At 43.2% G+C, this 12,270-nt stretch overlaps 1 protein-coding gene across 2 annotated transcripts in view; it reads left to right on the top strand.

Annotated features, from left to right (window-relative positions):
• The window catches only part of myo5aa (myosin VAa), a 50,286-nt gene that overhangs the window by 8,520 nt on the left and 29,496 nt on the right, over positions 1-12,270 (top strand). For both annotated transcript variants that reach the window (XM_086188108.1, XM_086188117.1), the window contains exons 2-6: positions 4,220-4,330; positions 6,106-6,277; positions 6,902-7,046; positions 8,985-9,141; positions 11,335-11,478. In XM_086188108.1, the coding sequence (XP_086044234.1) occupies positions 4,220-4,330; positions 6,106-6,277; positions 6,902-7,046; positions 8,985-9,141; positions 11,335-11,478 (729 nt within the window). The remainder of the gene's footprint in view (positions 1-4,219; positions 4,331-6,105; positions 6,278-6,901; positions 7,047-8,984; positions 9,142-11,334; positions 11,479-12,270) is intronic.

Here is a 12,270-nt window from a genome sequence, read left to right as displayed (position 1 = left end):
TCGCGTATAGAAGGAGAGCTCTAAGGCTCTTGGGATTCAAGAAACCATGTGATTTTTGACGTCACAGACGCACCTCTGATGTGTCTGCTCCTCTTTCATCACCCCTCTCCCCCCTGGTCTGCCACCACCTTCCACCAGCCTGACCACCCGTCTCCCTCTCTGCAGGGAAGACAGAGTGGCCACATTCTGACTCATCGGATTTTCCTCACCAGCTTTCCAACACTCATCTTTACCACCCTATTTTTTTATTGTTCAGGATTATGACCTTGAAACTGTGTTGCGTGCGTGTGAGAGAGAAAGAGAGAGAGAGAGAGAGAGAGTTACAACCTTCTTCAATCTACCTGTCCTCTATTTTCTGAATCCAGGGGAAATTACTGCTCTATAAATACGTTTAATTGCTTCTGCACGTGCATTGTTTTACTGTCTGTCTGTCCCTCTGTCTTTTACACAAGTTGTGTGTGTGTGTGTGTGTGTGTGTGTGCGTGAGAGAGAGTGTTTGTGTGTGTGTGTGTGTGTGTGTGTGTGTGTGTGTGTGTGTGTGTGTGTGTGAGAGAGATTGTGTGTGTGAGTGCTGATGATTGGTAGCATATTCCTGCGTTAACCAATGCAAGTTAATTCAGCTTGACACCTATTCAAGTGTGAAGCAGCTGCGTGTCTGGGTGTGAGGAGGATTATCACAATCTAGAAGAGTGATCAGGAGTGTAACAATTCCTCTGAAAGGTGTGATGCTTCTCAAAGAACTTACTTTAATTATTTTTAGCCTCTTTTGCCTCTCTATCTCTAGGATGCTGGCTGATGGCTCTCTCCCTCCCTCTCTCTCTCTCTCGCTCTCTCTCTCCCTCCCTCTCTCTCTCGCTCTCTCTCTCTCTCTCTCTCTCTCCCTACCTAGTACACCATTTTCTATTTTGTTAGATGTTGGGTTTGCCTTCAAATGTCAGTTTAATTTCTTGACCCTTTTATTACCAGAAAAAAACATTTTGTGGTTGTTAAAATAATTTCATGCTGGCACGTCTTTGTCACAAGTGTCACAACACAGTCAACAGACTAGACTTCCACATTTTCAGAGAAACCTAAACTTTCCGTTTATTTGTTTGTAACGACACACATTAGGAAAGTGGGACATCTTCACATTTGAGAAGCTTGAAGAAAGAAGGTTGTGAAAAACAGTTCAGTGAAACAAAGATGTCTGAAGTTTCTGGTGAAGTTTCTGTGGATTTGGATTCAGTTCTTTGACATCTTTGGAATCGTCAGAAGAATTCAAAATCTTTTTTTTGGGGGGGGGGGTTTGAACAATGTTTGCAGTACAAAGTAAGTTTGTAATACACGATGATGCACACGATTACATCATTAGAGGACATGACGGGGACATGTGACGTGACAGGAGTCTTCAACAAACAGATGTGGAAGCCCTGGCCTGTGGTTCGATCATACTGCCCTCTTGTTAAAGGGTGTGTTTGCTGCACAAACAGGCTCACTCTTCTTCAATTTCACACACTTGTAGGCTATGAACAACAGTCGTTGTTTCCCTCTCTGAACAGCTTAGTACAGGGTGGAGCCCAGCAGGAGTCACCAGCTTTTCACAGCTCTGCCGGTGCAAGTGTTTATGTTAATCATCAGTTACATGTCCTCAACAGGGTTCTTATTCTTTTCATGTATTTATTTGCTTTTCAGATTCTTTTTGTGTCTTGAAAGTCTTAAAAAGTATGGAATTTTGAAAAGCTGTTTTCCAGACTTTGAAAAGTCTGCTCATCGGGACATAATCTCGTAAAATTAGGAGTACACAAAGAAAGCATACAAAAACATGATATGATTTCACCTCCTGCTCGGTTCTGGCATGACATCAAATCAAAACTTGTGTAGCTACGTTTTCAGCTTGAACTTTCACACTAAACACAACAAGTACAATCTCAACCAAAAAAGTAAGCGCACAAGTATAAAAAACATAAATTTAAGGTCTGGGATAGAATTTTTGAAAAAGTCTGGAATTTTTACCCTGCATCCTTGAAGGAATTTCTCTCAATTTTGACTCCCAATGTCCATTTGGACTCAGTTATGAGTTGATAAGAATTAGGTGGTTAAACAACATCATCTTTGTCTCGACTCAGTAATTCACATGCTGATTATTACCCCCCCCCCCCCCCCCAAAAAAAAAATCTCAAGAATGTCTGCTGGGACAAAATGACGTGATGACATTTTTGTTCAAAAGATGGAGAAGAAAGTCAATTTCACTGTGACATAATAAGGTGAATTACTTTTCTGTTCATTATTCATTCTAAATCCTTCTACTACATCATTGGATGTAAACTGCAACTATGGCTACGGGGTCAACCGCGAGCTGCCAGTTCCTGGTTTGAACTGCCACTCGGTGGCAAACCGTCTAATCTCCAATCTAACCAAACTGGGGATCACAGTGCTTGATGCTGCTGCAGGCACCGGTCCAGAAGAGTATTAGATACAGGAGGAAACACCAGGACGGCTTGAGGGCTTAGAAGAAAAACAAAACCATAAAACGACCAATAAGCCTCAGCTTTAAACCCATGTGCAGTAACAGCAGCTAATAAGTATGAAAAAGTAGCTCTTAATGCTCTTTGACATCTGCATTTTTGTCTTCTCGGTTTCTCCTCCTAACTCCCTAAAGGTAGCGTTTCACACAAATCGGGGGGGGGGGGGGGGTGTGTGTGTGTGACCATGATGTCATGATTCAGATGATTGGTAGTGAACCAGCAGACCAAATTAAACTTTCGGTCTCATTGTGCCCTTCTACAATAAAGTCTTTCACTCTCCACTCTGTGAAATTGTCATCAGCAGTTTATGTAACGAAGTCGAACGGAGCTATGAAATTGGTGTCAGACATCCAGGAGGATACTTGAGCACTCATCATGTGCTCATCAGCAAAGTCTCATTCTCATATTTCTGTGTAAGTTCATTATTCGCCAGGATTTGAAATAAATGAGGCTGAGCCAAAGTGAAAATCCACTTGTGTTGAGATTATAACGCTGAAAGGTTTTAGTGAGTCTAAATCCTGCAGTGACTTGGGGAGGGGTGTGAACATGGGCTAGTTTGTACCTTAAAGCCTTGAGTATGTCCTGAATAACATCTTTACATGAGTATATTTGCATAATGCGTACATTTAGAAAGTCATAATTCAAAGTTGGCAAGACCAAATTTAGAGTTAAGGAAATTAAATGAAGGATCCTGGTCTAAACGAGTATCAAAAGTCTGATTCAGGGAGAAAGTACATGAAATTGCATAAAATATCCATGAGTTTATTCTTTTAAACCACTTAGAATTTATAATTTCACTCTTCTCTTTCCTCTAATTTGTGAAGTCCAGTGGAAGAACAAGATAGTTATCAGGCCCTGGACTGATTCCCACAGCCTCCACCCGTTCTGCCCATCTTTATTTTTAATGACACGCTGGTTTTCTCAATCACTGCAAGAGAGTGTGTTACTGGTGTTCCTGTGGGTGTGTGTGTTATGGAGAGAGAGAGAGAGAGAGAGAGAGAGAGAGAGAGTTGGACTCCTCCACCATGTGACTGGCAGGCCTCATCACTGTTTTTCCACTGTGATCAGCTGATTGCCTCCAGTCACAAGTTTATAATGCCTGGACCAGTTTTATAATGAAGTGTGTTTGTACGTGTATGAGAATTATAAGTTATGACCTCGTCATGTCCACAACCGCTTTCCTTGTTCGGCCTGAACTCGCCAGCCTTATTTTCCCACAACGTTGGCATTACTGACCGTTATCAGTGTTGTGCTCTTGCCTGCTGTTCTTTCTCTGAGGTCACACTGTTTTAACTGTTAGCGGAAAACATCCATAAAAACAAGAAGAAGAACTAAAGGAAAGTACTGTCCTCATGTGCTTGGGTTTCAGGGAAAGGGACGCAAACCTTAAATAAATCTGTCAAACCATCTTAAGTGTAATAATAAAAATGTTGACCCACTCAGCCTCCTTCAGGTTCCACAAGACGTGGGTTAATCACACTGGCACGTCTCGGTTTGAAACAAATGTTCAAAATCCAGTGGGTGTTTTTGGTTTGATGCTAGTTCTGACAACACGATCAAGGCATTAAGAGGATTTTTGAGTCCTCCTTAAGATTTTTTTTTGTTTTTTAATAGAAATGTAAAATATCAGCAACCCCATCCTTCAGAATGATTTGTATTCCTCAAGTACTTCAAGGACATATCTTTGAAATTCTTGTTTCCTTCTTGCCCTGCAGTGTGCTCGGGTGTGGATCCCCGATGTAGAAGAGGTGTGGAAGTCCGCTGAGTTAACCAAGGACTACAAAAATGGCGACGCCTCTCTGCAGCTCATGCTGGAGGATGGAACGGTGAGTGAAACGAAATGGGGCGGTTGGTTGAAGAAGAAAAAAAGAGAAAAGCACTTTTCTTCTCCTCCTTCGTCTGTGCTGTCCTCGGTGGCGTTCCGCCTCTCAGACACATGGAGCAGTGTCATTAGTGAATACTGGTTTCCCCAGCAGCTCTCTCCACAGATGAGACATGCTTACAAAGACGCCCCAAGGAGCAATTTAAATATATTGCAGCATATTTAATTCCTGGTCTTTAGAATACAAAGCGCTTGCAGCACACAGCTATCGTTAAGAAGCACTCCAGTTATGATGCGCCATAGCCACACTGCTCCTTGTTATCAAATATTTATGTGACCATACGTAGTAAATGTAACCAACAAAGAGGCTTTGTTCTGGATGTCTGTTTAAAAAAACATAACTGGGATGAGGAAAAAAATTTCCCAAATCCCTCCAAAATTGAATTTCTATGTGCTGCAGAATGAGACATCTTTGGCAGATTACTACAACGTGTCTGTCACTGTGTTTCCATGCTGATCAAGAGCCACCTGTAGATTCAAATTCCGATGGCTGAGGTGGCCGAAGGTGATCTAAACCAAAGGCTCGCAGTCAGAAATGTAATGAATCTACTGTGTGATTATTATTGAAGTCTCAGTGTGTGCGTTGGTGTTGCACAGCAGTGCGCTACAGTGCAAGGTGTCTTGAATATTCCTCTGCTGTCACGTGAAGAGAACCCCCGCCCAAAATAGTAAAAACACCTCTGATTACAGTTCAACATCAGTACAAACTATAACCACAACAACAAAGATCAATGCCTCTGATAGTGTCAGCTCAAATCTTCATCTTAATGACGGCAGAAGTGCTGCGTTGTAATTTCTGTCTTAGTGTGTCCATGTGGACGAGACGGTGCTGATGAAGAAAAACGTACCACCCTGAGACGGTCAATGTCAGATTATCTCATTTATCTCTGATCTGACGGTGATTATAAGTTTATTTGGCTTCCTGATGCAGCATCAGATAAGCAACAAATGGAGAAAGAGACTGTTAAATGAAAAGAATTTTAACCCGAGGAAGAAGCTCGTCAGCTGAAAATCCAGCATAGAGAGAGGAACAAAACGGTAAACGCATCTTAACGAAGCAGATTTGAGTGACTGCTGCTTTCACTACAGAGTCGTGACGAACCCGGAGCCTCATGACACTTGTGAGAAAACAATTACACATGTGAAATACATTTTGGATACTTAGAGTGGGAGGGGACGCCTGTTGGCGATGATTTAAAAGATGCCAGCTGGGCTTGAAGCAGCCAAACTTGTACTGGCGAGGTGTTTTTAGATGCTGGTTCTGTTGGAGTCATCAAATGGATCCTATCACAGGACTTGACCGAATGTTTTTGTGGAAGAAGCCTCCTCTTATGTGGAAAAAAGCATGTTTCTCTCCTCTCATTCGGTGAGTAAACACTCAACATAGAGACGACTGACGCTCGTTATACGATAAACAGATTAAACGGACAAAACATCGGATCTGATTAAACAGAAAAAATGTGAGCTGCTGGAGTAAATTGAGTAAATCACTATCCTGTGTTGTATAACAATTTATACATCACAAATTGATTTTAATTCAAAATTTTGATTCCAGTGCATTAGAACAACATTTGAAAACATGCATAATGGTTTGTGTTTTTTTTAATCGTGGACAAACCATTAAATCATCTTAGCATGAGTCACTCTGCAACTCCCACCCGTTGTTTGCTCGCCTCTTATTTCCCACGTGTGTGCCTCTGTTGTCTTGTTCATTCTCAGAACCTCGATCATAAACTGGACCCCAAGACGAAGAACCTGCCTTACTTGCGAAACCCCGACATCCTGGTTGGCGAGAATGACCTCACAGCGCTCAGCTACCTCCACGAGCCGGCCGTGCTGCACAACCTTAAAGTCCGCTTCATCGACTCAAAGCTCATCTACACCTACTGCGGTAGGAAGGGAATGGAACCACGGCGCGTGCTGTGTGTGAACTGAACAACCATTAAGGAGCAGTTGAAGAAGATTCACGTAGCAGCAATTAATCTTGATGGAAAATGTTTGTTTTTGCTCCGAATATGAAATTAGGATTAAACAGTCTATTTTAACTGTACTCTCATATGATAATGGCTGCTTCGCAGAATCCCATGACAGTCATGTGTCTGATCCTCAATCTCACAGGATCTGGGAGGGGAAAGTGAAAGAGCAGTATTTGGCTTGTCCTCATTACAGCTACTGGGTTGCTCTGGAGCGAGATGCTAAACTGCTGGGGGGGCTGTGCTTGTTAGGATGGTGATTCAGAAATACAGAGAAACTCGATCGCAGATGAATTAATCTGTGCTTCGAAAAAGAAGTCCCAGGAATATATTTCAGCATTTTATTGTCACCTGTCTGTATTTCATCCTCTTGTCCCACTCTGTTTTGGTTTTTTTTGTCTTCTGAAAAGCACCTAAAAAGTTGTTGCGATAACAAGAATTTGTCATGTGCAGTATGTTAATACTTGTTTAGAGGTGTGACTGAGCGATACCTGGTTTCAGCCCAGCTGTGGCTCGGCTCATGTCTTCACTCTGTGTCGTAGGCATCGTTCTGGTGGCCATCAACCCGTACGAGACGCTGCCGATCTATGGAACTGACATCATCAGAGCCTACAGCGGCCAGAACATGGGAGACATGGACCCTCATATCTTTGCTGTGGCCGAGGAGGCATACAAACAGATGGCCAGGTTTGTGTGTGTGTGTGTGTGTGTGTGTGTGTTACCTGAGTAGCCTCCTTGTTGCTCAGCTCAGCCTCCCTCTCTCTTCTGGGTTTGTAGGTCACATGTGAGACAGAAATAGCCTGGTGGTGGTCTCACAGTCTCTCGCTCCTTTAATCACTCAAACATGAAATTTCTCCACATGAACCAACCTGTAGATGTGATCCAGCTGCCCTGTTGGAGTTTTATGGCCGACACACAATAATTCACATGTTTGCCAACTACCGTATGTCAACGTTAAAGGCCATTCTGATCTCCCTCCCCACCTCCGTCACACAGTGTATTTTAAGCCGTCATCGTTCAGCAGTGACTCCTCAAATGACCAGTATCATTGAGCACTGTTAGCATTAAAGTGTGTGAGCAGTGACCTTTCATTCAGGGATGCACAATTAGAACAAGTCAGCCAAAGTCGTGATCATGTGTCCAGATATTTTTCACATATATTTACATTTGTAAAAAGTCCGCAAGAGTGAAGTTCTTCATTTCTAGTTTTAAAAGCTCGGTTTTCATGTGGCGAATGATGGCTAAGCGCCCCACTGTTGGTGTAATGTTTGTACAAAAATAGTCAAAGATTTGTTGAGAGATTTATGTGTGTGTGTGTGTGTGTGTGTGTGTGTGTGTGTGTGTGTGTGTGTGTGTGTGTGTGCTGCGTATGTCTCTCTTAGAGTTTGTTCACACTTCCTGAGGTCACTATTGAGGACGCCACACCATCTTACTCACACACAACCATTTGGTATTTTATGTGTGTCTAAATAGTGGTGCAAAACTGACCACTAACCACACGGGACATCTGCTGCTCTGCTAAAATATCACTCGTGAAACAGGAAGGAAATCGAGGCAGTCCAAAATATATGAGAGCAAATATAAATATACCACAGTGGAAGGAATAATTCTAAAATACTTTATTATAGTGGCTGCATCATGAAATCATCCCTCGTCTGCTGCCCGCTACCGCTAATTAAATACCTGTTACGTGTATGTATCTATTTACGAGGAGTAAGCCGACATTTAAAATTTAAAAAAAAACATCCGTTGTAGGAGAGTGGCTGCAGCGTGACGCCAAGGCTGTGGTTCTGTGTGGATTCCAGAATAATCCAGAGACAGAAACAGATCAAATCAAGACTTCAGACATGTTGAGTTGGATTCGGTCTTGAATTGGGCTGATGGATCAGTGTATTTATCTTAACGCTGCTTCTTGAATTTTGTTTTCAATGTGCTACATTGTTATCTAAATGAAATCTGCTGAAACAACAGGTGGATTTATTTGTCTACCTGTTTGGTGAGATAGATCACATCAGTGCTTGTGATACCCCGCTGAAGCGTGTTTGCTTAGGTTGAAATAAAAGCAGCATTTCAGAACAGAACAGCACGAAGAGACTTGTGCTGTCTTCTGAGATGGGAGGAGAGGCATGTGGAGCTGCAGGTGGAAAAATGCCAACCGTAACAGAGTCGGCCTCCCCATCAGCAGCCGGCAGTTTATTACTGACAGAGTTGGCTCAGCAGGAGAGCCCAGTGTTGCCTAAGGATGTTTTTTTGTTCTGGAGGCATCATGGAGGGTGCCCTCCTGAGATGATAAAGCACGCACAGGAACAAGAGGGTTGTGCTGTGTGTTTCCACCTGCAGCTGAGAACATGCTTCTCCTTTACAACACTTAACACACACAGCAACAACATATCTGACGCTTTCTAGGCAATACGTGCCTCTGTTTGCATCACAAGACATTTATCATTCACTGGTAGCATTTGCTGTAGCTCCATTCAACTTAGTTTTTACTGTGGCGAGCTAAAAACAAAAAAACACCCCATCTAAATTGTTTGCGCCAAAGACCCAGTGGTTCACTTGATTTATATTTCTGACCCTCTCTGGGACGTCTTACATGAATTGTGTCTGGTTTTGTCAATCAATCAGGGATGAGAGGAACCAGTCGATCATCGTTAGCGGGGAGTCCGGGGCAGGAAAGACTGTATCAGCCAAATATGCCATGAGATACTTTGCCACAGTCAGCGGCTCTGCCAGCGAGGCCAACGTGGAGGAAAAGGTCTTGGCTTCCAACCCCATCATGGAGGTGAGGACTGGCAACGACTGTGGAATGAATTTGATATCAAACTGATGTCAAGTCTTTCCTTCATCATCATTTATTTTTTTGTCTTTGCACTTTCGTTGATCATGAGCAACCTTGTAGCTTCTCTTCTGGATGTTTCTGTGAGATCATTTGGTGCAATGTTGCTTATGGCTGTTAAGATCAACTTAAAAAAAACGTTTTGGTCTGTCAGTTGGTCAATTTTGGTCAGTAGTAATTTACTTTAATACTCTCCTCTCCTCCTTGGCCATTTGGCTGACCCGGAGGAATCGAACCAGGGATCTGTGGACCCAGCAGCCATGCTGGAAGGCCTGCTAATGGCCAGGCTACCGGTTGAACACTCTTTTTACAGGCTAACGGACAATTTGGTGACTTTTGTGTGTATCTGGGCCATGGGGGGAGTTTCGTGCTCTTTGGGGGATGGTGAAGAGCTCCTTGTAAATATATAATTTGTAATTTTTGTTTTGTCCTCAATTGTTGAGGTCACCATGAGTTAATTTGGCTGGTGTAATGGAGCGTCGGCCTGCTCTCTGCTGTGATACCACTTCTTAGAGATGTGTATTTCTTCCTGTACATTCATAGCAACGGGAAGGTAGATTGAGCCCATATGTCACTACTCTCCCTTCTACACCCCCCCCCCCCCCACCTCCACCCCCACTCATCCTGTCCTTTTCCAACTGCTCTGCTAACATCCCTCTCCTCCCCCCGAGCACTGTCAGGCTGCTCTGGCCAATCACAGATGAGCTGACTGAATGAATGGAAAGCTTTCTTTCGTCACATTGATGTCACGTCAGCCTCTGAGCCTGGATGCAGGTTACATGAATGCGTCTGCCTCTCTGATATTATAAAATGTGTGCGCGTGCATGTGTGTGTGTGTGTGTGTGTGTTTGAGAGAAAGAGACCATGAGCAGGGGAGAGAGGGATTGCTTTTACTCGGTGTGTGGCTGGTGTGGCTGATCCAGACAGAGATTGCTGCAGAGCTGTAGGACTTGTTGGTGGTGAAAGACAGGGTGTTTGGCTTTAATTAAGCAAGAGTAAACACGTGACTCCAAGCAAGCTGGTTGGTTGGACCTTTGGAGTGTGTTTGTCTGCAGCTTCCTTGACTGCTAAGTCAAAGGAAAATGACACACTTTTGGGAAATATTTTTGTTTGCTATCTTCCACAGAGCGTGCACTTGTGCGTGTGTGTGCGTGTGTGTGCGTGTGTGTGTGTGTGTGTGTGTGTGTGTGTGTGTGTGTGTGTGTGGACCTACAGAAACAGACTGATTGCTTGTTCACTTGACCCAGTGAATGGTGGTGGAAGGACAGGTTAGCATATCTCTGTTCTTCCACATTGGTACTGTAGTTCCTCCTCAGCGTGTTCTGGTTAAGACAGATAAGGTTCAAGATCTCATTTGTCCAAAAATACACATCATGTCCTGTTTTACAATCATTTTGTTTTATGTTTGGTGCTGCATCAAATCAATGTGCCTCATCAGGAAAGTAGTTCCAGTAGTACGATCTGATTCTAAAAGGGCCTCCCTCGCAATTTAAGATTATTACACAGTAAATTTCAAACAGACCCCTAATTCTATTAATGGAGGCTAAGGCTGTTTCTGACAAGAAGAGTATTTGACAACTTTTGACAGAGGTATGCTACACAGCCCATCCACTACCATTCATTGTGCTAAGCTAACAAGCAGTCAGCCCATTTCTGTGGGTCTCATCTCCGTGATGCAGCACAGGGGAGAGAAGGGTGTCAATCAACTTGTCAGGATGAAAAATAAGCATAATTCTCTAAAAAGGTCCAGTGTTCCTCTAATTGGCGTTATTGAGTGTCCCTGGTTTGGTTTCAGCCAGGAAGGTTTGTCACGTCGTACCTGTCTCTCCCTCCTGGTCGGCTGTCTGCCTGTCCACTGTCATCGGTGCACGTCAAATAAAAAAACATCTTAAAAGGAGTTCCAGTCTTTATGGACTAACCTCAGATGACTTACATGCCACTGTAGGGAAGTCATAATGTGATCATTTGTTGCCTCCTTGTGCTGATGCTGCACTTTGCAGTTCACACAGTAAATGTTGCATACTCGTACAGTGCAGTCTTAACAAATAAACTGAAATAATAGTTTTATCAGTTCTGCTCTTCCAAAGTTTGAACTCTTTGTCCTGAAACAGACCTCTATGTTTCTCTGCTGTCACGCAGGCCATTGGAAACGCGAAGACGACCCGAAATGACAACAGCAGTCGCTTTGGGAAGTACATCGAGATTGGCTTCGACACCCGCTACCGCATCATCGGTGCCAACATGAGAACATATCTGCTGGAGAAATCACGAGTGGTGTTCCAGGTGGGTGCGCGATCGTCATCATTCTGTCTCACACATCTGCCCAACAGTGGTAATCCTGCCAGACTCGTGCGCACAAGTATGAGGAAGTGCAGACACACACACCTGAGCAGGAAGTTTCCAGTAGAGAAGTATGATGCTGTCTCTTCCTTCTTCATAAAGATAAGGAGGATAAAACAAAGTAAACTCATTTTTTAATGCTCAGCCGCATTTCTTTCCGCTTCACACAAAATCATGGACTTCTTGTTTGTTTCCTGACTTTGTTACTCATCCACACTTTTCAGCGGTTTTATTTTTGATCTACTCGTTTTACCTCTGTTTATATTCCTTTTATTCCCCTCGTCTTTTTTTTTTTTTTTAAATATACAACCAGAGGGTGTGTTTGCTGACTGGCGGAGCCAGCAGTGCTCATCTAGATAAAGAAGAAGAATGTTTTACACACGTATAACCCCTGACCTCGTCAGCAGTGTGCAGGAATGAGGATGTTGGTGGAATAATGTGATTACTTTCCTCTTAACATTTTTTACATGCTTGCAGTGGTGCCACCCATTTATAGGCATGTGCTGTGTCATAATTGTAGTTTCACAGGTAACAGAAGTTTAGAACTTCAGGCCTCAACTCTTTGTCTGCCTTTACACCACACTGACGAAAGGATTTTATCATGCAAATCATAAATGTCTCTGGAATCAGAATCTTGGAAATTTTTGATTGAGGCAGTTTAAGTGTTTATGCTCTTTACTGTTTGATCCATAAGGTTCTGTAGCCCATCATGGGTGGATACAGGTGGGGCACAGG

The sequence above is a fragment of the Aulostomus chinensis genome, chromosome 2, assembly GCF_037954235.1.
Source record: "Aulostomus chinensis isolate RoL2024-O1b breed Wild chromosome 2, RoL_Achi_v1.0, whole genome shotgun sequence".
Classification (NCBI taxonomy): Eukaryota; Metazoa; Chordata; class Actinopteri; order Syngnathiformes; family Aulostomidae; genus Aulostomus; species Aulostomus chinensis.
Note: the sequence above shows the minus strand (reverse complement) of the source record. Positions and strands in the feature narration are given on the sequence as shown.